At 41.4% G+C, this 26,040-nt stretch overlaps 1 protein-coding gene across 4 annotated transcripts in view; it reads right to left on the bottom strand.

Annotated features, from left to right (window-relative positions):
* The window catches only part of ARHGEF9 (Cdc42 guanine nucleotide exchange factor 9), a 248,507-nt gene extending 224,447 nt beyond the window's left edge, over positions 1-24,060 (bottom strand). Inside the window, exon 1 of one of the 4 annotated variants that reach the window (XM_059050989.2) lies at positions 23,651-24,060. In XM_059050989.2, the coding sequence (XP_058906972.1) occupies positions 23,651-23,680 (30 nt within the window). In that variant the 5' untranslated portion in view covers positions 23,681-24,060. The remainder of the gene's footprint in view (positions 1-23,650) is intronic. The other 3 variants (XM_067023131.1, XM_067023133.1, XM_067023132.1) reach the window with 3 other exon arrangements.
* Between the last annotated feature and the right edge of the window lie 1,980 nt (positions 24,061-26,040).

The raw sequence follows: 26,040 nt of genomic DNA, 5'->3' as shown, positions 1-26,040 counted from the left end.
TCCGGGAGTGCGTCCGTCCACCTGCCTGGCTGGCTACCGGTCAGTCTCGGTCTCCCCTACTCCTTCTAATTCGCTCGCTTTCCTACACTCTCTCTGCTCGCAGAGCTCCCGGCTGCCAGCCACTCTTTCGATCCCTGCCTCGCTGGCTCTCTTCCTCTCCTCTCCCCACCCCCCAATCCGAAGACTACGTTTTTATTCTCCGAGCTACTCCCGCGCCTGCGTGAGGCACAACCCAGACTGCTGACAGGCCCGCCGGCCAATAGCAGGTGCCGCAGAAGCGCGTTTACTCGCCGGGGGGCGATACTTGAGCTGGTGTGCTACCGGTGGCAGCCAATCGGAGAACCCACGGTTCCCCTAGCAGGCCCGCTTCATCCAGCCCAGCTGGAGGCCCTGGCTGCCAGTTCTGGCGTGGGGGTGGGGAGCATGTTGTGGATGGGTTGATGCAGATGAGGGGAGAGAGGAGGGAAAGGATTGGGAAGGAGGGAGGGATCGGACATAAGGGGCCAAAGGGGAGAGAGCATGGCAGGGAGGGAGGAGGGAATGAGGAGAAATCAATGAGAAGCAGGAGGAAAAGAAAAGGAAAGATGGGAAGGAGAAAGAAGAAATAGGGGGATACGACAATGAAGAAAGAAGGGTGGAGGAAAGGAAGGAAAAAGGTGGGGAGGAGGGAAAAGGAATGGGGAAAAAGGGATCCTTTGCAGCCACTTTGTTTGGAGCCTGGGCCAAGGAGGAAGCAAAGATGCCTTTAGGCCACTGTCTAAGTATTTATAGGCGACTCACAATTAGCTATATAAGTTCAGCAAATCAGTGCTGTGTACAGAACCGCAAGGACACTCAACAAATTATCCAAAATCCAATTCTGTTCGTCTTTCTCTGATATCTTTGCACTTGCAGGTCAGATTTCCTTTCCTACTTATGGTTTCTTTACACTATGACAGCTTGCACTCTTCCAGCATACTGGGTACTAGGAAGAGAAGACAGATTTGCAGTGGAAAACCCTCTACAAAATTTGCAGTCTGGTTGAAATCACTGCCCTGTTCTGTGTTGGTGACCTGGTGTTCGAAACTTGGGGAAAAGCCCTGGACTAGAGACAGGAAGTTTTCAGATTTACTCCTAGCCCTACCTCAAGCTTGCTGTATGACTTTTGGGCAACTCCATTCCCCTCTATGGACCTCCATCTCCTTTCTGCCACATGAGGACTTAGACCTATCTGAGAATTCAGTGAAACCTCTGAACCCTCACCTCAGAAAAAAAAAAATACAGCAGGCTCCTGGGCCCTCAAAAATCCAGGACTAACTTATACAAAAGATCTCTAAGGGCCCTTCTTACTCTTGCATTCTAGGACTGTAAACATGAACACATAGATATTGGTGGAGAGGGGCAAGAAACTAGATTAGCCAGGGATAGAAAAAATTAATTTCTAGCATACTATGGACTCGAAGAGGAATAAGAATTGCTCTCTATTCTCTAGAAATCTTTGAGTCTAGGACAGTCACCCATTTTAACTATGTGACTGGAAATTCTGAGTGAATGCAGGTAATAAGCAAAATGGCCCCTAGCCTTACAAGATAGAATAAAACCTAAAGAAATGTTCACTTTAAAATTTTGACTCATCACATCACCTATGAATGATTTGTGCCAAAACAACAAAACATCCTGAATCAGATCAAGCTTCTAGATCCAGCTATCAATTTATAGGCTACACAGGAGACAGAAAAACATGTTAAATTGCAATACGGGGATACAGACTGTAAAAAACTACAGGACGAACAACCTGGTTCTTTAGCAAGTAAATAGGGAGAAAAAAGTGTGATTGATTCAGGTGGAACTTGTGTATGTGTGCATACATACACATTTGTGACATTTATGAGACAAATGGGAATTTGAACAGCCTGTTAATATTAAGGAATCACTATTAACTGTAAATGATATTGTGGCTAAGTTTAACAAAAGGGGAGAATGGGGTATATCTTTGTGACCTTGGATTTGGTAATGGTTTCTTAAATATGACATGAAAAGCACAAGCAACAAAAGAAAAAAAATAGATAAATTGGACTTGATCAACATTAAAAAACTTTTGTGCTTTGAAGGACACTATCAAGAGTATGAAAAGAGAATCCACAAAATGGAAGAAAATACTTGCAAATTATATATCTGATAAGGGACTTGTATCTAGAATACATAAAGAGCTCTTACAACTCAATTATATGAAGAAAAATAACTCAATTTAAAAATTGGCAAAGGATCTGAATAACATTTCTCCAAAGAAACGGTCAATAAGCACATGGAAAGATGCTCAATATATTAGTCACAGGAAAATGCAAATCAAATGCAAGAAATGCAAATGAAGGATATTTACTATAGCGTATTTGTAATGGGACACCACTTTACACATGCTAGGATGGCTATAATAAAAAAGCTAGATAATAAGTGTTGGGAAGGATGTGGAAAAATTGGAACTTTCATAACACTGCTGTGGGAATGTAAAATGATGAAGCCACTTTGGTAAACAGTCTGGCAGTTCCTCAAAAACTTAAACATGGAGTTACCATTTGACCCAACAATTCCACCCTTAGGTATATACCTAAGGGAAATGAAAACATGCCCACACAACAACTTGTACATGAACATGAATAACAGCACTGTTCACAATTGTCAAAAGATAGAAAGAGCTCAAATGTCCATCACCTGGTGAATGGATAAACAAAATATGGTATATGCACACAATGGAATATTATTCAGCCATAAAAAAGCAAAATACTGTTACATGCTAAAACATAGGTGAACTTTAAAAATATGCTAAGTGAAAGAAGCTAGACACAAAAGGCTTTTATATGATTTCATTTATATGAAATACCCATATAGTTAGGATAAATACTGTTTAATGAAGCTTTTGTTTTATTTACATATAAATATAAATGTTCTAGGTTGTGATGTAAAATATATTTCTTACAGCAGGCAATGGTCAACATAGTTTGAAAGCCACTCTTCTAGATTATGTTGAGACAGATACTGGTGATCAGGACAGTACCATAATGTAAACAACTAGAATCTTTCTCCTTGCCTTTGAAAGTGCAATCTTATCCTTTCTCCACATCACCATCTATTGACCCTTCAACCCACTGCAGCCTGACTTTCACTCCCATCATCCCATAAGAAACTGTAACTTCTTGTGAAGTTACAAATATATAAACGAATGACCAACTTGTTGCTAAATCTCATGGCCAATTTTCCATCTTTATCTTCCCTGATTTTTCTCCCTCTTGACTCCATTGATGCCTTCCTCCTTCCCGAAATGCTCCATTTGCCTTGGGGACACCATCCACATGACCTGTCTGGTTATATTGACTTTACTTCCTGCTTGGGTTCTTCTTCATTTAGTCATTAAGGGCATGATTTCTCAAGGTTCTTCTAATCTCAGCCCCCTTTTCTTCTCATTCCATACTTGCACTGAATGATGGACCTATCCATTCCCAAGGCTTTAACTACCTACCACCTACATTACACACTGATGTACCTCCTTTCAATAAAGTTACAGGACACCAGTGGGGGAATAAAACAGATATAGGTCCTTTCCTGCAGGGAGCTTACAACTCTCTGCTGATAACCCCTAGGTAGCTCTCCTGAACTCCAGAGATGAATCTCCAACTGCCTTCTGGACATCTCCTCCTGAATATCTCACAAGAATCTCAGACTTGATAAGTCCAAAAGTGAAGTCATCTTCTCCCACCCCTGCCAGCTTCCTCCTTCCCCTGAGATCCCTGTCCCTTAGGAAGATTATACACAGAACTAGCCTAAAACCAAGGAGATATCCATAAGTCTGGCTTCTCCCTCACCTTGCTACTAGTCAACCAGTCTCTAAGTCTTGATGATTCTCTTTCTCCTTAAGGAATGTGTCCTCCCTCTCTCTCCCTGCTGCCAGCACTGTGGTCTCTTGTGCAGCTCTCTCTCCCCAATTCAGCTTCTACTCTCCTGAACAAATTATCTATTTCAAAAGCAGTTCTGCCCTTATCAGTTCTATGGTGGATACTATATATTGGTCGCTGCGGATCCATGAGACACCCCTTCAAGCCTGCCTTCCTATATTGCTGAAAAGCTAAAAACCAAAACCTCCAACAACAACAACAACCTGTCATTTCTCAGACTCCTTTGCATCCAGTGTTCTGGATGTGATTTATTTCTGCCAATCATATGCATATGCACAATATTTGGAAGAAAAGTGATAATGCAGAAACCATACTTCTGCTGTTTCTGGTAGCAAGTAGAGTGGTGAGGGTTTAGGGTTTTCTTCAGCCGTGCTACACTTCCATAGGTCCCAGTGTCTAGACACTGGCTTTGTGTCTTTGTACAAGCAGAGAATGAAGACTTTTTAACAATTTTATTTATTTATTTATTTATTTATTTATTTATTTATTTATTTTGCTACTGAGGATTTGGAAAGCATAATGTTACTCTAGTCAATAGTTAAGGCAGTGGCAGATTCCTAATTCCTAGATTGCAAATCAGGTGGAGTGTTCCCAAAGCTCCTGATGCCTCACCTTCCTGCTCATGGCAGAGAAAACAGCTCCTCTGGTGTTGTTCTGGGAGTCATTCCTGGAGGCCCAGTCTAAACCTTGCCCCTTCGGCTCTTCAACAAATTTTGTAAGCACCCAATTTTCTATATTAAAACTCTGCTGCAAAAACTAGGCCAATTTAATTTCTGCAGCTGAACCCTGGGTTATACAGCTCCTCTGCTCAAAGGCCTTCCATGGCTCCCCACTGCCTTTAAGGGAAATTCTGCAGCATAGCATACAATGCTTTGCCAATCTGGTGTCCTATGCCTGACACTTAGCAGGTGCTTCATAAACATCTGTTGAATGCACGAATGTCTCCTTCATCAACTTGTTTCTTCTCAGAGAATTATATCTTCCAACCACAGAAAGCAAGACATGATGAGACCTCAGAGAAAATGTACTCTAAACCTTCATGTTCTAGGTTAAGAAACTGAAGCCCAGAGAATGAAAGTAAGGTACACAAGATTACACAACTAATTGCTGGCAGAGAAGAAACCAAAACTCTTATTTCTTGAATCTCAAAAGTACTTCTGAGAGATTTCAGACTTTGGAACATGACATTTGATCCCAGCCTATTTGCGGTTCGCTTTCTGCATAAGGTGACCATTCAACTCTGTTCACAATTTCAAAAAATTAGATGAGGCTCCCACATTTCAAGAAGCACTGCCCCACCAACAGGTGCACCCAGAGAGAGCTGACCATCTGAACACAAAGCAAGAAGGCAGCCATCTGCAAGCCAAGGAGAGAGGCCTCAAAAGAAACCAACCCTGCCAACACCTTGATCTCAGGCTTAGAACTGTGAGAATATACATTTCTGTTGTTTAATCTCCCAGTCTGTGGTACTTTGTTGTGGCTGCCTTAGCAAACTAATGTAGAAAAGCTATCAACATCTTAGTGATCAGTTTGGCATATGCTGGAATAACATTAATAGTCACTTTAATAGTTTTATTAAAATTTATTCTGGATGTCTAAAAAACAAAGGATAACCAACAAGGACCTACCGTATAGCACAGGGAACTCTGCTCAATATTCTGTAACAACCTAATTGGGAAAATAATTTGAAAAAGAATAGATACATGTATATGTATAACTGAATCACTTTGCTGTACACGTGAAACTAACACAACGTTGTTAATCAACTATACTTCAATATAAAATAAAAAGTTAAAAAATAAAAAAGCACTGCCCCAACCTCAAAGGCAGCCCTTCTGCTAAGTGTCAAGGAATCACAGAATCTCTTGGTATAGCAAAACCCCAATTCCATCCTTCAATCTTTTCTGCAACATCCTCATCCAGTTTTAGCTCCAACACACACAACGATAGTGAGGTTCCTCTCTCCTAAGACAACCTGTTAGTCTTTGGGACAATCTCAGTTGGTGGAAAGTTCTTTCATCTCTTTGAGCCAGATGCTATCACTATTTCTATCACAGCCACTGCTGAGGAGCTAATCACTCCATGAGATAGTCTGGAATATAAATGTTCCCAAACTCACATTGAAATTACTATAAGCACCCAGTATATTTCTCAGGATCCAAAGGGCCCTCATTAGATAATAATAATAATAGTTAACACTTATAGAGTGCTTACTCTGAACACTGTTCTAAGCCCTTTACATATATTAATTATTTTAATTCTCACAACAACACTATGAGGAAGATACTATTATTGTCCTTATTTTACAAGTGAGGGGACTGAGGCATAGTGTTTAAATAACTTGCCCAAGGTTACATGGTTAGTCAATGGTAGTGCCCAGATGCAAACCCAACCCAGTCTGGCTCTAGAGCCTATGCTTTTCAACACTATGCTGTATAAATGCCACTAGGTGACACATGTTCCACCTTCCAATAGCATCTGACATGATGTCTCCTGGGTCACAGGAATAAACTGTTTCAATGTCCTGACTGGAGTCCCAATGGTCTACCATCCAGGTATAAGATATCTAGGTCTTAAATATTTGCCTTCTCTCAGGGAAAAGCCAATACCTGGTTGTCCTTTGCCCCTCATGGTTCAAACAGCTCCCAAAGCCCCACTTCTGTCAGGAAGCACACCCACAGAATGTTCCACATTTTGTCCTGACCCCTACTGCTACTTGCTTATTTGCCATCCAACTCCCACCTCAGCCACCTGATAATCCCCGATATTTGCCACAGGCAGCCTGAAGATATTGAATCCTTTCTGTTCATGTTCTTTGTTACCTATATGACTAGATGCTCTTGCACATTCATGAATGTCAGCTCTATTTGGGAGAATCAGTTCCTTGAGTACAGGAACTCTTGGTTAGTTCAGTTATTCAGCACAGAAATCACCACACCCCCCACATCAGTTAAATCCAATAAGCAGTTATTTTGACAGCTAAGGGGTACAGAGAGGCTCTCAGGAAACTTACAATCTAGTAGGGAAAAGAGTCACAAACACACATAATTTCTATGTCATACAGTAAAATATCCTAAGCACAATCAGATAATGAATAAAGTTGTTGTTGATGATTATAGAACAAATCATAGAATTTCATACTTGAAATGGGAAAAAAGGTTATTTCCTTCCAACCTCCCTTTGTAGGAATTCTCTCTACAGTATATGTGATGGGGTAGGGGGAGTGGAGAGGGAGGAGGAAACATCTACTTTGGGCAAGCATGGTGCTAGGCTTTTCAACATGTCATTTTATTTAATTATTCCCAGAAGCCCGAAAAGAAGTAATTGTTATTGCTATTTTAAAGAGTAGAAAACTAAGGTTAAGAATGTTTACATCATTTGCTCATAGCTGTACAAGTAGGATGTAGCAATTGCAAGGTTTAAACTGAGATCTATTTCCAAAGCCCACCTTTTTTTCTCCACTCTCTCTGATGAGTTTTGTTCAGCAGCCACTGGAATATTTTCAGTAACAAAAAAGAACTCACCCTGAAGCTTCCAAAGCCATTATTCATTTTGAGCTAAAATTCACTATACTATGGTTTCTGTCCACTTGTTAGAGTGCTATCCTCTGGGCGATGCAAAAAAGGTCTATCCTTCTAAGCAATAGTCTTCTTAAGTGTTTGAAGACATCTATCATGGGTTCAAACTCTTATTCCTCCTGAACGCCCACCTTATACACACACACACACACACACACACACACACACACACACACTTGTTTTCCAAGATAAACATGACCATTTCTTTAAGCTCTTCCACTTGTGGCATGGCTTACAGTCCCCTCCCTAGGCTGGTTGCTTGTCAGTTTGTCCACACATCCCTCAGAACACATATCCAGGTGAGAGTGACAATGGGGAATATGGTGAAACTGCCACCTCCCTTATTCTAAACACTGGAACTTAGGAAGAGCTACCTGCGAACTCATGTTCACCTAAAATGGCTGATACTTGCATGTGCTGCTGTGCTCCCATAATGCCTTGAGAATCTCATGGCAAAGTGAAATAAGCAGTGGAAAAAAAGCTAAAACATTTGGATGTAAATCCAGCCTCTGCTTCTTGGTAATCGTATGACCTCAAACAAGCCCTTAAACTTCCTTAAAACTCAAATGGCTATGACTTGTTTTCAGTTGTAACTTAAAATAAAGCATTGGTTGTTTTAAAATTTCAACAGCCTTGCCAAAGTTGTGGCAGGCATGGAGCTGGTCCCAAGTGGGGTACTCTGAGGAAAGGGTGATGAGTGATTAGCTTAAGTTAAAGAATAAAGTTGCATATAATTGTGTGGTTGTGGGGGTGGCATTTTATGGGGAAAATCAGACATAGGATTAAGAATTTGACTTTGCCTGAGACCTTTTCTCCTAGCTATCTAGAAGTTTAGCTTTAGTTACATCTCTTCAAAAGGAGTCCATCCTTGACCACCCTCTCTAAAACTGAACCACGCCATCATTCTCTATTCCATTATCCTGCTTTTCTTTCTAGCCCTGAAATGTTATATAATTATTGGTTTATTGGTTTATTTTCTCCTTTTATAAAGTGTAAGCTCCATGAAGGTAGAGACTGTTTTGTTCATTGCTGTATCTCTAGCACCTAGAACAGTGCTTGGAATTCAATAAATATTTTTAATGATTAAATAACTAAATGGTAAATGAATGAATGAATGAATGAATGAATGAAGACCAAAGCATAGGTCTGCTGATTCACAATGTAGGATGTAGAGGAAATGTATCATGGAATTATTCTCTGCTGTGGTCTGTGAATACCAACCTTTGCACTGCCTCCCATCCCCTAAGGGCCTTCGTTAGTCAGAACTTCTCCAAAAGAGACTAAAAGTTCCAGATTACAGGCTGAGAATTTCAGGACCTCTTTGGTTTTCTGTTGCTTGTTGGCAGAAGCCATTCTAGACCGCCACTAAGAAGGAAGCCCTTCCCTCAAGAAAAATTGCCTATAACACCCTCCTGTGGCCAAAGACTGAATATATCTCTGAATAAATACCCAGGAACAGCAATTTCCTCCAGTTCCTTTGCATGCATCTATTCCAGGCCTATATCTTTCTCTCTTTTTGGGGTGTGGGGGGTGGTGCTTATTGCAGTTCTATTTCAAGCAAGCTAGTGGGTCAAACAACCTGCCTCTACTCAGGTTAGAAAAGACTGGTTGGAAAAGAGCAGTGAGTCTAAAAGCCCCTTCAGAGGAAGTACAATGCTTTCATATTAGGCTCAGTATCCTTCTGGGAAAGCCAAACCCAATAATGCATCAATTCAAGGTTCGAATGGGCAGTGAATGCTTCCCTGAGGACTAGTGTTTAGTTTTGGAGCCTAATCTCCTGGACAGTTCCATTTTGGGGCCTCATGTCTCATTCAACCACCTACCCTTCTGACTCCTATGTCCAAGTTTATTTATTTACAGGCTTCATTTAAACTGAAAACTGCTGAGCAGTAAGCATTCGTCATCAAATTAAACATGGAGTTTTGCTCAGAATAGATGCCTGACAAGCATTACATAGATAAGCAGGTAGATTGGTAGGTAGGTTGGTAGGTAGGTAGATGATAGGAATAAGTTGAAACTGCAGTAGGAGAGGAGGGGTTAGTTCAACTAGGGAATTTGTAAGATGCTGGATTATGTGTCAGAGGGAGTCTAAGGATTTGACTTAGGAACTGTATTTTCTAGAGAAGTCCAAGGTAGTCTAGTAGTGAGGCTCTGAGTGAATATGTAAAGAGAGTTGGACACTACCAAAGATTGGTAAAGAAAAGATGCGTGCAGGACACACAGATGGATAGAGGCTTGTAGAGATTTGTGAGGGCCAAGATGAGACTTCTGAAGCTCTCTGTGGACTGATATGGAGATATCTCAAAGATACATTATGTGCAAAAAAGAAATATGCAGCATTAATATTGTTACTATTATCCAAGGCAATCTACAGATTCAATTCAATCCCTATCAAAATACCAATGGCATTTTTCACAGAACTAGAACAAATAATTCTAAAATTTGTATGGAAACACAAAAGACTCTAAATACCCAAAACAATCTTGAGAAAAAAAGAACAAAGCTGGAGGTATCACACGCCCTGATTTCAAACTATACTACAAAGCCACGGTCATCAAAACAGTATGGTGCTGGCATAAAAACAGACACATACATCAATAGAATATATTGGAGAACCCAGAAATAAGCCGACTCTTATATAGTTAATTCATCTACAACAAAGGAGGCAAGAATATACAATGGGGAAAACAACAGCCTCTTCAAAAATGTTGCTGGGAAAACTAGACATTTACATGTAAAAGAACCAAACTGGACTATTTCTCACACCATATACCAAAATAAACTCAAAATGGATTAAAGACTTTAATGTAAGACCTAAAACCATAAAAATCTTAGAAGAAAATATAGGTGGTATGCTCTTTGGCATCAGTCTCAGCAATATTTTCTTGGAGATGTCTCCTCAGGCAAGGGAAACAAATGCAAAAATAAACAAATGAGGCTACATGAAACTGAAAAGCTTTTGTGCAGTGAAGGAACTATCAACAAAATGAAAAGGCAGCCTACTGAATGGGAGAAGATATTTGTAAATTATATATCTGATAAGGGGTTAATATAAAAATATACAAAGTACTCACAAGACTCAATATCAAAAAAAAAAAAAAAAACCAAAACAACTTGATTGAAAAATGGGCAGAGGACCTGAATGGACATTTTTCCAAAGAACACATACAGATGGCTCACAGATACATGAAAAGATGCTCAACATCACTAATCATCAGGGAAATGCAAATCAAAACCACAGTGAGATATCACCTCACAGTTGTCAGAATGACTGTCATCAAAAAGACAACAACTGACACTGTTGGCAAGGATGTGGAGAAGAGGGAATCCTTGTGCACTGTTGGTGGGAATGTAAATTGGTAAAGCCACTATAGAAAACAGTTCCTCAAAAAATGAAAAATAGAACTTCTACATGGCGCAGCAATTTCACTTCTGGGTATATACTCAAAGGAAAAAAAAAAAACACTGATTTGAAGAGATATATGCACCCCTATATTCATTGCAGCATTATTTAGAAGAGCCAAGATATGGAATCAACCTAAAGTGTCCATCAATAGATGGACTGATAAAGAAAATAGGGAATATTACTCAGCCATGAAAAAATGGAATCTTGCCATTTGTGACAACATGGATAGACCTAGAGGGTATTATGCTAAGTGAAATAAGTCAGACAGAGAAAGAAGAATACTGTATGATTTCACTTGTATGTGGAATCTAAAAAACAAACAAATGAGCAAACAAAACAGAAACAGACTCATAGATACAGAGAAAAAAACTGGTGATTGTTGGGGGGGGATGAGTGAAATAGGTGAGGGAGATTAAGAGGGACAAACTTTCAGTTATAACATAAATGTCATGGTGATGTACAGCATAGTGAATATAGTCAATAATATTGTAACATTATTAACATTGTATGGTGGCAGATGGTAACTAGACTTACCATTGTGATCACTTTGTAATGTATAAGAATATTGGATCACTATGTTGTACACCTGAAACTAATATAATATTGTAACTTAATTACACTTCAATAAAGGAAGTAAAAAGAAATGCTGAATAGTATTAAAATGTGTGATTACGGGTGTGAAAAAGAAAGAAAATAAGAAAATATTTTTGTATCTTCTTATATCTGCATAAAGAAATTCTGGTGACCTCTAATGGGAGAACCTGGGTGGATAGGGGTCATCCGTTGTATACATATTAATAGTTTGATTTTTTAACCATGTGACTGTTATATTCATTAAAAATTAAATTTAAAAAATGTTAAATATGCTTTGTGATCTTAGTAAGCTCTCTCCCCCTTTCTCTTTCTCTCTGCTTCAATTAACCCAATTACAAACAGCCCCACACTTAGAAGAAAGCAGTATAGCTTGAGAGTTCAGAACACAGGGATTAGAGTCAGCTTGCTGAGCTTCAACCTTAGTTCTGACAATTGCTGGTTGTATGACCTTGAGCAAGTTACTTAATGTTTTTGAGCCTCACTTTTCTCATCTTTAAAATGGGGAGAATGGTATAATGCCCTGGTACTCATTCTGCCCTTCACTTTAAGCAAGCCCCAGACTCTCAGTACTATAGTTTCCTCACATGAAAAACAGGGAGATTCTTACGGTTCTTGGTGAGGGTTTAATGAGTGAATACATGGAAAGTGCTTAGAACAATGCCTGGCACATAGTAATGCTCAGTAAATGCTAACAATTACTATTACTTGAGAGTTTGAATATTATCTTTGCCCCCAACTTTAGGCAAAAAATATATTTTCTGAGCCTCAGTTTCCTCATCTATAAATAAAAGAAACAAATAAGCCTACCAAAAAGATGATGAAATCATGAATTTGAAAGTGCTCTATGGATTAAAACATTTGGTTAAGAAAAGAAGAATTGTTATAGTAGAAAAAGGTGAGGGGGATACTAAATGAAGATTCTACTTATTCAATGCTCCCCATCTCACCTCCAGCATTCTTAATGAGATCATATCTAAGCAGCAAGTGGAGGTCTTTAATGGTCATGAGTCATTTCTGTATTAAATGTCAGAAGATTAGTCCTGGTTCCCACTTCTCTAAAGCAGAGTGGCGAAAAGGGGCTGCACACCAGTGGTTGCCACTCCATCATGAGATGCTAAATATTTCTGTATAACTGTTCTTATTTCTAGGAGGTGCTGAGGTTCATTGATTCCTCTGCTATCCTTAGCAGCTTCTGTGAAAGGAAAGAAAGTTGCACTCAGTCCTGAAGTCTCACTCTCCCCCCTCCATACATATATCCAGTTTATGAAGTACAAAATAAGTCACTTAAGCAGGAGTACCAATTCTCCAGATCCCAGAAAACAGCCCTTGCAGGCTCATTTTATGATATTATCTGGTTTGCAGCTCACAACAGCCCAAGAAGGCTGGCAAGGAGTGAGGGATAATAGTTCCCACTTTACATAAGGGGAACACTCTGCTTCTCAGAAGGAAAGTGACTTAGCTCTCACCACTTCGTGGGAGAATGGAAAGAACAAAGAATTAAAAGCCAGAAAACCCAGCTCTGGGAAAAGTACTTTAGAATCTGTAAAGTTCTATACATTTGGAAATTTTAATAAATTGTCATGCCAGGGCCAGGACTATAACCCTAGTTTCTTGTCCTCTAGACCAGAACTCTTACTGTACTGATGATGGAAAAGAGAACAGCAAATAAGGATCAAGAAAAATTATCCCCCAAGAATAACTGCAGCTTACATTTAAATAGAACTTCACAGCTTCTTAAATAGGCCTTTTATCACATTTCAACCTCATTGCAACCTTGTGAGGGAAGTGCAGCTAGAAACAGGAAACTAAAATTTTAACCCCCCACACACATACTTCTTATCCCTCTTCCCTGCTGTATTTTTTCTCCTTAGCACTTAGAACATAGTATATGCTTTATGGAATCATTTGCTTAGCATGTATCTGCCCTAGTAGAAAATCCATTCCACAAGGACAGAATTTTTGTCCCTTTTGTTCACCATTCAGTGCCTAGGACAGTGCCTGGTACATAGCAGATGCTCAATAAATATTATTAAGTAAGTGACTAAAGTGTCTATGTGGCTGTGTGCATGTGTGCAGGGGAGAGAGAGAGAGGGAGGAAGGGAGGGAGAGAGAGAGAGAGAGAGAATGGCCCCATTTTGTGTATTAGTAACCTGATATACAGAAGACTTAAGCAATTTTCCCAGGAAGGACTTCTGAAGCTTCCCATTTCAGTCTGTTCCCTTCACCTAACTGCCTGGCTGGTTCAGGGACATCTTACCTCTGCAAAAAGGAACATTTACTGCAAATGCCTCTGCCTTTTCTATGGCCAGCTTCAGGCATGGTTGGCTACAGGCAGCCTGAGGGTCTTCTCCTTCATCAGTTCACTCATCCATTCCACAAATATTCACAGGAATGCCTGCTATGTACACAAAACACATTCTGCCAGGCTTCACTGACCTTTACACACCCAAATACATTTGTCTCACAAACACTCAAATGGCTTCCCTGAGTTTTCACAATCTCTGGTATTTATAATGGTGAGGGAGGAAGGGGCAAAAGTCATTTGAGTTCTCAGCATGTGGCCTGAGGGTCCTGCTCTCTTCCACAACCTACCTGGCAGTTTCATGCCTACCTCATAGGATTGTTGGGAAGATTAAACTAGATACACATGCAAAAGACTTAGAGCAGTGAAGTGCTTGGCACAAGGTGAACGCTGGCTTGGTAAATGTTAGCTATTATCCTCAAGCCCTACTGCATTCATGATCTTATTGCTGATACCCCTTACCTCTGGAATGAAGGAAGCCAAGCAAACATCCACTCCTGGCAAGCAGGGAGAGTAACGCTCAAGGAACTACTATAGAATTACAGATCTATTTCTCATCCTGGCTCTGTTTGAAGACAGATGTGTGGAAAAGATACCTCATCTCTCCCAGTCTTAGTTTCCCCAACTTTTAAGTATAAAAAGTGTTGTGATGCCTACATAAATTCACATATGTGAAGGTGCTTTGAAAATGAAAAATACCAAAAAAAGTGAGGGATTATTATTGTATTAAAATAATAAAGATGATCATTAATTGAACCCTTGCTATGTGAAATACACTGTACCAAGTGCTTTACATAGATTAATTTCATATTTACAATAGTACTAATGACCAGGTACTACTATTATTTCAGTTTCACTGATAAGTTGTGTTAGTTAATTGTATGTGTCAATTTGTCTGGGCTACAATGCCCAGATATTTGGTCAACATTATTCTAGATAGTTCTGTGAAGGTATTATTTTGGGTGACATCAACATTTAAATCAGTGGACTGTGGGTAAAGCAGATTATACTTCACAATGTGGGTGGGCCTCTTCTAATCAGTTGAAGACCTTAATAAAACAGAGACTGACCTCCCTCTAGCAAGAAGGAATTCTGCCAGCAAACTGCCTTTGGACTCAGACTGCAACTCTTCCCAGGTTTCTGGCCTACCCTACAGATTTGGGATTTGCATCTCCACAATCAAGTGAGCCAATTATTTAAAATAACTCTCTCTCTCTCCCTCTCCCTGTGTGTGTGTGTGTGTGTGTGTGTGTGTGTGTGAGTGTGTGTGTGTTTATTTATTTATAAAGTTGACTCTTGAACAATGCAGGAGTTAAGGGTGCTGAGCAAGAGCACAATTGAAAATCCACGTATAACTTTACAGACAGCCCTCCTCCATATCCACAGTTCCACATCCATGGATCATATAGTACTGCAGTCCGTATTTTTGGAAGAAAAAAAATTCACATATAAGTGGACACACGCATTTCAAACCTGTGTTGTTCAAGCATCAACAGTGTGTGTACACACACACACACACACACATATTCTGCTGGTTCTGTTTCTCTGGAGAACCTTGACTAATATATAAGGAAACTAAAGCTTAGAATGGTTAAATCCCTTGCCCCAAATCACACAGCTAGTCAGTGGTAGAGCCAGAAACCTAGGGGTCATCTTCCATATTTCCTCCCTGTTCTATACCTCTCTCACTCAATCCAGCACCAGCTTCCACTGATTCTATCTCCAAAATTGTTGTCCAATCTGCCCTCCTCTCCTCAGCTCCAGTGACTTCATTTCTGCAGCAGTATCTCAACTGGGCTTGCCATCTCCATTTTCACCCTCCTCAATCCATTCTCTATAGCCTGCAAAAGTCAAATTCTCAGATCATAGAGCATATCCCACCATTCTACTGCTTCAAATGCTTCCTATTGTACTTAGAATAAATAGCACTTGTCATTGCCCAGCACCATCACGCACATTGTGAGCATAACTCAGTTTTCACAATAACACTATGGATAGTGCCATTATTATCCCCATTTTTCAGAGGGCATAACTGAGGCACAGAAAGGTTAGGTAACATGTCCAAGGTCACTAAACTAGTAAGTGGCAGAGTCAGAGTTTGAATCTAGGCAGTCTGGTTGAGAGTGTGCTATTAAACACAGAACTATACTGTCTTTGAGTATAGCTGATGCACACCTTCCCTGGGCCTGCAAGCTCCCTGGGCCTACAAGGTCCTGTGTGAGCTGGTCCCTGTCTGACCTTCTGCCTTTCTATCATGCCACTTGCCTCCTTTTCTGCCTGTGCTCCAGCCATACTGGCCTTCTTTCTATCCCTCAAGCATACCAAACTATCTCAACCTTAAGGACTTTGCACATGCAATTCCTATTGCCTCTCTCAAACTCCCCACAAACTTCACTATCTTATCCTTTATTTTTTATTATAATCCAAATTTGTTGGGATTTTGCCCCTACATAGCTGACTCAACTTAAATGTCACTACCCTGGTATATCACACAGGCCCTTTGACAAAATGTTTCCTCATGGCAATAGGACTTCTTAGAGCTAGCTGAATGCATTTATTTCCCCCCACTGCCTGGTTTCCGTTACTGAACAGTTTAATCACTTGCAGAACTAGTCATATTCTAACACACACACACATAAAATGCCCCCCCACACACCAAAAACAGCACAATGAGCAAACTTCACAAAACAATGGGCTAAGAAGAAGCTCCTCTCATCATGTCATGGGGCTGTTTGGGGGCCTTTTTCAGTCCCTCCTCAAGCAGAGAATTCAGGAAGCCTTGGGCTGGGGTGGGAGGGATATTTCCTTGTGAATGAAATTCCTGTTGGATCTCTTGACACTCAGAGAAGAGTAAAGTTGGGTCTCATCTTCTGAGGGCTGAATTCAGGGCAGTAGAAAAGATGATATTCTACCCACCCAAGTGTATATACCCTCTGTACTGTTAGGAATAATAATTCTTCCCCATATGGGTAGAGAACAGCAAAGTTCACACAGCCCCTTCCTGTCTACTCACACATATGATTCTCACAGCAAACTGGAAAGATAAGTGAGACTATGTGATGGTTAATTTTATGTATCAACTTGACTGGGCCACAGGGTACCCATACATTTGGTAAAAAATTATTCTGGGGCTTCCCTGGTGGCGCAGTGGTTGAGAATCTGCCTGCTAATGCAGGAGACATGGGTTCGAGCCCTGGTCTGGGGAGATCTCACATGCCGCGGAGCAACTAGGCCCGTGAGCCACAACTACTGAGCTCGCGCGTCTGGAGCCTGTGCTCCGCAACAAGAGAGGCCGCGATAGTGAGAGGCCCGCACACCATGATGAAGAGTGGCCCCCACTTGCCACAACTAGAGAAAGCCCTCACACAGAAACGAAGACCCAACACAGCAAAAATAAATAAATTAATTAATAAACTCCTACCCCCAACATCTTCTTAAAAAATTATTCTGGGTGTTTCTTTTCTTTTTTATTTTTAATTGAAGTATAGTTGGATATGGGGATTCTTTGCCCAGTTATACTCACTTTGTGGTCTTGGATAAAGCACCCTCCCTATCTGAGACTCACTTTTCACAATCTATAAAATGAGTGTTATTAAAACATTTTGTGTGGGAGGTAGGGAGAACACAGAGAAAGCAAACCCCTTTTCCAAAATAGTAAGCAACAACCTAACATATGAAGCAAAAACCCAGGTGCTCTGGATAAATCAAAAGTAGGAGACCCAAATTTCTGCCTGCCTCTGCCCCCCTCCCTGAGGCACTGCCATGGTAACCCTAGGGCTCTGAGGCAGGGGACCTTCAAACCTTTTGTGTAAAGGGCTAAATGATATTTTAGGCTTTGCAGGCCATATGGTCTCTGTCACAACTACTCAAATCTGCCTTTGTATCATGAAGGCATAATGAGCATGGCTGTGTTCTAATAAAACTTTATTTATGGACACTGAAACTTGAATTTCATATAAATTTCCATGTAATTTCATATACGTGTATCACAAAATATTGTTCTTCTTTCAATTTTTCCCAACTATTTAGAAATGTAAAAACCATTCTTAGTTTGTGGGCTGGATTTGGCCATCAGGCTATAGTTTGCTGACCCCTGATCTAAGGAGTTAGGCTAAATTATACCCAACGTCATCCAGCTTGAACATTACCGCTGAGGCAGCCCAGAAGCAACATGAGCACTGTAGAAAGTAAAGCCTGAAATTATACTGTTGCCATGGAAATTCCAGAAAGTAGATAACAGAGTGGACTGGGTCTGCTCAAGGGTAGGAGACCACCACAAAAAGGAGAAGGCTCAAATTCTGATCTAACCCCTCACTTCCCCAGGCTGATCTGCATTTTAAACTACTTGGTAGTTCATCTACTGTCAGAACTTCAGCTATGACCAATGCCTCCCAATCTTCCTCTGAACTCAATATGTAGATCACCAACTGGCCTATTGGATATCTCCCATTTGAGGCTGTTCAAACATCTCAGACTCAACTTGGCTCAGACTGTACTTGTCATCTCCCCTCTATAAATGCTCCTCCTCGTTTTGCATTCCCCATCTCTGTGAAGGATATCAGCATCCACTTGGTCTCACAAGAAGACTGTCACTGGGGGGAAGTAAAGGAAGACTAGGGCACATCAAGTTTTGATTGATACCTCACCAGATTGATGGCAGTAGTTTTACTATTGGCCACATCTGTCAGGCTGTGGCTCATAGTCCAAAGCTGAGTTCAAGCCCTAAGTTTCTGCATTTCTACACTGGCACACATACATGTGGATTAACTGTGACAATAACTGCAGGTTGTCTTCCAATGGCCCCTTCTTCCTTTGAATCAGAAACCTTGCCTCTGATTGTTAGCTTGCACATAACCAGGCAGTTTACATAACTACATTTCCAAGTTTCCCTTGTAGCTGGGAGCATCCATGTGACTCAGTTCCTACCAATTAGATTTAAGGAGAAATATTAAATAGAACTTCCTGGAAGGCTTCTTTCAAAAGGAGGGTCAAGCCCTTTTCCTCCTCTTTTACCCTCCCTTCATGCTACCTAGAATGTGGATGTTAATAAATGTTCTGGAGCTTCAACACCCATCTTGGATCATGGAGCAACCTCAAGAATAAAAGCCAAATGCTAAGGATGGTGGAACAGAGAAGTCCCTAAAGACTTTCTGAAGGTACTATATTGGCCCAGATATGCCTATATTCTGACCTATTTTATGTGAAAGAATAAAACCTGTGTGTTTTAAGCCAGTGTGAATAGATTTCTGTCATTCACACCAGAATTAAATCAACCATTAAACTTAGCAGTTGTCATTGAATCTTACTTATGCAGAGATTTCCACCAACTCAAATGTTGTGGCTTTTATATAGGTAACATGAAATTTGGCATGGAATTAGTTCAAGATTCCATATTCTCCAAAGCGATGCCATACCAAGGGTGGAGCAATAGGATTAGGAAACCCTTAGTGCAGGCAATGAAAGAGTGTACTAGCTATAGAATTTTATTTTATTTTATTTTTTTGCGGTACGCGGGCCTCTCACCGCTGTGGCCTCTCCCGTTGCGGAGCACAGGCTCTGGACGCGCAGGCTCAGCGGCCATGGCTCACAGGCCCAGCCGCTCCGCGGCATGTGGGATCTTCCTGGACCGGGGCATGAACCCACCTCCCCGGCATAGGCAGGCAGACTCTCAACCACTGCGCCACCAGGGAAGCCCTATAGAATTTTTTAAAGACTAAAAGTCAAAGTGTACTTTTATTATCACTATGTGCCAGCAATTTTAAATAATGCCAGTAACAAAATACTCCTCCTTGAAAAATATCTTTTGTTGGTCAAAGCTCTAAACAATTGTTATTACTGAGTTTTAGTAATATATTCAATACATAAAGTTTCAAATTAGTACCTTTGATTACTTATCCTTTAATAATATTGTATTCTACATGGAAGTTGATTCAGAGTCAATTCAGCTGATTCCAGTTATACATTTGCCACCCTCCCACATACACACAAATTTTACATGTGTTCCCTCAGTTCATTTTATTTTGGAAAGGTTTAAGACCATTCAAGGTAGCTTTGGGTGCATTTCATATCTGCAAATCCTTCTGGCACTATATGTTCCAGAATTTAAATAGTAGATTTGAAGTAAACAATAATAGCATGACAATTGTAAAGTCAAAGAGACAATGTAATTTATTTCAATTCTGTCATCTATGTGACCAATTGGAGTTTTTATTTGTGCTTAAAATATAAAACAGAGAAGACAATATGAACTGTAAAGTGTAGTATTTTTGTTCAGTAAGTACACATTTTAGATCATATATGAGATGTTACTGAATTTGAATATCTTTAAAATTGAAGTTTATTCTTCTTTTTCATTGTTAATTATTTGAAAATTAAAAAACAAATCAATAAAGTAATTATTAGTACTGATTAGTACATGATTATTACTGAAAATAATTTTGTCACATAGAGGAGAGAGTATTAAAAATGAGCCATTCCAGATGTCACATATGTTAAGTGTATCATATCTTCAAAGTACTAATAATATAATTAATATTCTCCAGAATCCCAGAAAGCAAGAGACTGGTTCATTGGTAATCCACACAGAAATCAACCCTCAATTAGCCTCACTAGAGGCCAGGAGCCCAAAGCAGATCATTGGATCATTGACATAGACACAAAATTCCCTTGCATGCATCCACCCACTCTGTGTTCATTCTAGCTCCACACTCAGCCATTCGAGCTTTGGATGGGTGGTCAGAAAGGAGAAAGACACAGACCATCTACAATGCTGAGTACAGCCCTTTCATACAGATTATCATCACCCTGGTCCAAGCCACCATCACCTCTAGCCTGGACTATTCTAAGACCCTCCTCACAGGTCTTTCCTTTGCCCCACTACAATCTATTATCCTCTTAAAATTTAAGTCAGATTATGTTCCTATCTGTTCAAAACTACCCATCTCACTCAGATTAAATGTCCCCAGGACATTGGCCTCCTTGTGTTTCTTAAACAAACCAGCTGTGCTCTCTCTCTCTCTGGCTGTTTCTTATGGCTAGCACTCTCTTCACCTAAACATCCCCAGAGACCTTGTTCCTTCACTTCCTTCACATCTCTGCTCAAATGTTCCTTAGTCAGAGAGGCTCTGACTGATTTATCTAATATATCATCCCAGCCCTATCTCTCTCTATTCTCTTACCAGGTTTTCTTTTTCTTCTTAGAGCTTAGCATCTCCTGACATATTGTGTAGTCATTTGTATAATTGTTTAGTGAGCTCCCTTGACCCTCAGAATGTAAGATCCATGAGAGCAGATAATTTCTTTTTGTTCACTGCTGCCCCCAGCAGTGTCAATTAATAGTAGACTCTAGGTTTTTGTTGAATTAATTAATAAGCTCAATAGATCCTATGAGATAAGTTACTTTGTCCCCATTTTATGGGTGAGAATACTGAGAATGGAAGAGGTTTGACAATTGTCAAGTGTTTCAGAGCTGAGAAGTATAAAAGCCAGGCCCCTCAATGTCAGACTTGTGATTCTGAGACCAGCTTTCTTTCCACTCTAGGCATACTGCCTAACCCAGCACAAACTGCCATTGCAGACACAAGCTATGAATAAATACACTGAACAATTTACCATCAAAAGTGAGGTCACAGTTTTTTTTAACACTATCTACTGAGATGGAGTTTATTCTGTAAAATGCCAACTGATGTTTTACTGTTCAAGGACCTTTGTGTAACATGTGACACTTGCAATCAGTTACAACAGTCAAATGTTCAAAGAAATCTCACTGTTATGAAGAGTTTGATCTGGATTTCAAGGGCTTTGCAAATGAAAGAACAACGAGCAATGACCTTTTGACTAGCCATATTATAAAATGGTGGCTAAATATATACTCCTATTTTTTCATAACAAACCACTAGTTAAATTTTACCCAACATTTACTTCTAGGAAACTGAGAATCTCAGACCTGGAAGGAATTTTGGTAATCATTAATAGCCCCATTTAATAGGTGAGAAAACTGAGGCTCAAAGCACTCCTGTTAAACAGCAGGGCCAAGGTTAGAAGTTTCCTGCCTTCCAGGCTATAACAGAATTTACTACTCTTATCTCTTGAATTCTGGCAAATAGTTAAATAAATGCTTTCATCATATAATATTCACTACTTCAGTCTCCTAAAAATATTATGAGATTTCTCCATCAATCAATATTTAATTACATAGTCTCCACAAGTTTTCTGTTACTCTCTCCTTTCTCACACACAATCGGCAAAACTTCAGATTTCTCCATTAACTTAATCTGTTGTCAATGGGTGGCTCTGGACCCTTATACTACAATATATTTAGGAGACGAAGGAGGTCTCACCTAGACTCTGTTGCTAGAAATACTAGGACTGTCATGGGTTTTATTCAGGCAAAATTCATGGTATTAGTTCATCATGAAGGAAGTCCTTTACCAAGATCATGACTCTTTGTTCCTTTCTGCCTTTATCAGCACCATTTGATGATTCTGTGTAGCAGTGGAGAGGGACAGTGACAGTCAGGAGACTCCTTTGCTGGACTGAGTTTTGCCTTCATGGAGCTGTGTGGCCCTGGGCAAGTCTCTCCCACTCTCTGGGTCTCAACTTTCCTGGATGGACAACAAGGATTTAAAGGTCTTTTCCTGCTCTATGGTTGTCTGGTTCTACAAACATTTGAAATAGCCTTATGGGACCCCAGGGAAAGAGGGAGATCAGAGAAGAGTCTCTTGAAGCCCTGGCAAATACAAACTGAATGACTTGAAGAACCACTGAAACAGAGGTCTAAGGAAACTGCAAGGAAGGGAAGAGGACAGCTCCTCTGAATACAGTCCTAGCCCACACCAGAGTCCCTCCTCCTTTCCAGAACGGGAGCAGAAAAAAGGAGTTAAAGATCAATTTTTGCCCAACAGCTTCAGGCTATTTTCCTTCAGCTGTAAGTTATGGGTGGCAGTGCAGAGGTGTGGGCTGGCATTGCCATCAGTGCCTGCTGACCCAACCCAACTGCCCTCTAAGACCCTCTTGCCCATGCCTCCCAGCTGAGGACAAAGGCATGGTGGCCTCCCATGCCCCAGAGTCCCTGACCAGACTTGAGCTACCCCTGGCTGAGTCAGAGAGGCATCAAGATGCAGCCACCACTTCCTCTCTGCAAAGGAAGTCATTCCAAGGTCTCCAGGTGGAGAACAGAGCATCATAGCATACAATGAACTGTTGGAGGATGATACTAAACACACACACAAGCACACACTCCTTGGATGGGGGTGGGGGGGAGAGCTCTCCTAACTGAATGAGGCCCAGATCCATTTCCAGGATGGCAGTTTCTGTAGCTGTCTCTCCTTGACAAAGCCCCAAGTGTGGACAGGGTGACCCGAGCCCAGGCAAGGAAGGGCTTCAGGACTCCCCCAAGCAGCTTCCCTGAGAATAGCTCTCTGGCTCGTCCCAGGAAGGGGATACATGCAGCTCTCCCATACTGCCCCCTCCAAAATCCCAGGCTTTGTGACTACCCCCTCCCTCCCAACGCCGTGCCATATCCCCCAATCCTCCCACCCTCCTACGAGACTAACTGCTCCCAGAAAGCCCCTCTACCAGCCCCCTTGCCTCTCTGGTCTTCCAGGTGACCCCCGCACTCGGGGTTGGTAAGAACGGGGATGGAGAAGGGAGGGGGCTTTCCTCGCAGGCAGGCAAGCAAGGGCTCCTAAAATGGCCACAGCAAGCTTGCTGGTATCTCAAGGACAGCGGAGAGGGCGGTGGGCAGAGACTAGGGGGCTCACTGCCTGGCGGCTGGTGAAGGAGCTGGGGGTGGGGCTAGGGGACTGAAGCTCAAGCTGGGGAAGCTGCGGTTATGTGCACTCACCATTCCCGATCCACCCCTTATCCACTGCATGGTGCTAATGAAGTCCGGCTTCTCCAAGGCCCCGGTGGCTGGCGCGGGTTGTCTCGGGCTGGCTGGGCTGGCAGAGCTGGAGCAAGCGAAAGCCCCAGCGCCCCCTCCCCCTCGCCTCCTTCACAGCCCTACAGCACAATCCCCTCCGCTGCGGACCTCGCCTTCATTCAGGTTGTTCCATCCCTGCAGGCAGGCTCTGCCTTTCTGCCCCGCAGCTCCCGAGGTGCTTGGCCTGGGGAAACGTGGGAGGGGGTTCCCCAACGACTGCCTTTGTCCCCTGCTGAGTCTTGAGATCTGGGAGGTGGGGTGCAGGGAAAGGATGTGGGTGAATAACCTCCGCCCAGGAGAAGGTAGCTGCCACCTCTGCCTGCCTCCGGCTGCGCTGGAGTTAGACGCTGTTTATTGTGGGGCTCCCCAATTGTGTCGAGTCAGCAAAAAGTCCTTTCCAAAGTTGCCAGAGGTGTTGGGCCAGCTTTTTAAATAATAAGATCCTGCCCCAGTGGAGCTATGCCAACACTCTCCCGCTTCCCTCCCTCCAGCACTCCCTCTACATAGTCCCCTGGGGTCTTCTCTCCTAGTGCTACTCTCTTGGGGATTTCATCCTCATTATCACTTTCACTTCTCAGAACAACCTTGTGGAGGCAGGCATTAGTATCTCCATCTTACAGATAAATAAATAAATAAATGATGGAGGAGACCTATCTAAGGTCACATAAAAAAGATAGTCTCAACTTTACCCTCTGCTGCTTTCCAGGCTTCTTTTTGCTATCATTCATACACACACACACACACACACACACACACACACACACACATCCTCAGGATTCTTCCTCACACCCTCAGGAATATAAAAGGTAGCTTGTTGATGAACAAATTTTCCATTTGCTTATTTTGCTGAGAATAAGTCAAATGAACATGAGCAAAACAGGCAAATGGAGAAACCACCCACCTCTTCATGATGCCTCTTACTCTGGGCAATTCAACCCAGTCTGGCTTCTTTGCGTCTGCTGGGAGTAGATGCTGTTGGTCACATTCACACCCATTATTATTGCATAGGAAGACATGACAGGGATTGTTAATTAATTAGTCCCCTATTACAGACATGAACATTGAAGCCCTGAGATTGAAAGATATTTGTCCATGGTAGCACAACCAAACAGGACAAGAATCCAATGCTCCTGACCCACAGGGAAGTTCAGGAAAGAAAGGGATTACAGAAACAGAGGTTGCAGCTACAGCAAGAAGGAATTAAAATATGACATCAGAAAGAGTGCCTGAAGGTGAATCGTATGAAGACATCACTGGCCCCACTCACCACCTTATTGTCCTCTACTTCCTAGCAACCTCTCCCCTCTTCATCCAAGCCATTGTTTTGGCCAAACAGCTGGCCAAATGTCGAAGCAGCTGCCTTAATGAGCACCCTGTCCTCGGAGGGGTATAAGCAGAAGCTGAATCCCTTTGGCAAGGGATTCCTGAATCAAATGGGAATTTAGCCTGGGTGACCTTTCAACTTCCTCCCAAGTCTGATGTTTCAGTAATCAGAAATTCTACAATGTCTCCTCACTTTCTCACCTTGGGGCCTTCATTCACACTGAGCCTCTTGGATGCACCTCCCCTGCCAACCAGCCCATTCAAGCTGTCATGACTCTTTAAGATCTCTTTAAGACCTGGCACTAAGCACACAGCCTCTAGAAAGCTTTCCCAGAATACTCTAAAACATCATTTTATCATCTTTCATCTAACTTCTGTAGCACCACCATTTAGCTTTCTCAACTGAAAATGATCTTTTACTTGTTGTTATAGGCTGAATTGTGACTCCTCACAAATTTGTATGTTGAAGTTCAAACCCCAATGCCTCAGGATGTGACTATATTTGGAGACATGGTCTTTAAAGGGGTAATTAAGTAAAAATAAGGTCATTAAGGTAGGCTCTAATCCAATATGTCTGGTGTCCTTATATGAAGAGAAAATTTGGACACAGGTTGGTATAGAGGGAAGACCATGTGAAGACAAAGGAGAAGACAGCCATTTACAAGACAAGGAAAGAGGCCTTGGAAGAGACCACCTTGATCTTGAACTTTCTAGCCTTCAGCGTTGTGAGAAAATAAATTTATGTTGTTTAAGCCACCCAGTCTGTGGTACTTTGTTATGGCAACCCTGACAAATTAATACACTGGTCATGTATACACTTTTCTATTTATTGTCACTTAAGTGGAAATATAAGTTGTTTTTTTTTTAAACTGGGAGCAATGAATTACTAACCTTGCTGTCTCCTACAACAGTGACTGGCACATAGGTGATATCCAATAAAACCTGGATTGTCTTTTAATGGATACATTCATTCAACAATATTATTGAGC

This window comes from Kogia breviceps, chromosome X, assembly GCF_026419965.1.
Source record: "Kogia breviceps isolate mKogBre1 chromosome X, mKogBre1 haplotype 1, whole genome shotgun sequence".
NCBI lineage: Eukaryota > Metazoa > Chordata > Mammalia > Artiodactyla > Physeteridae > Kogia > Kogia breviceps.
The sequence above is the reverse complement of the archived record's forward strand: the minus strand, read 5'-3'. Positions and strand labels throughout refer to the sequence as shown.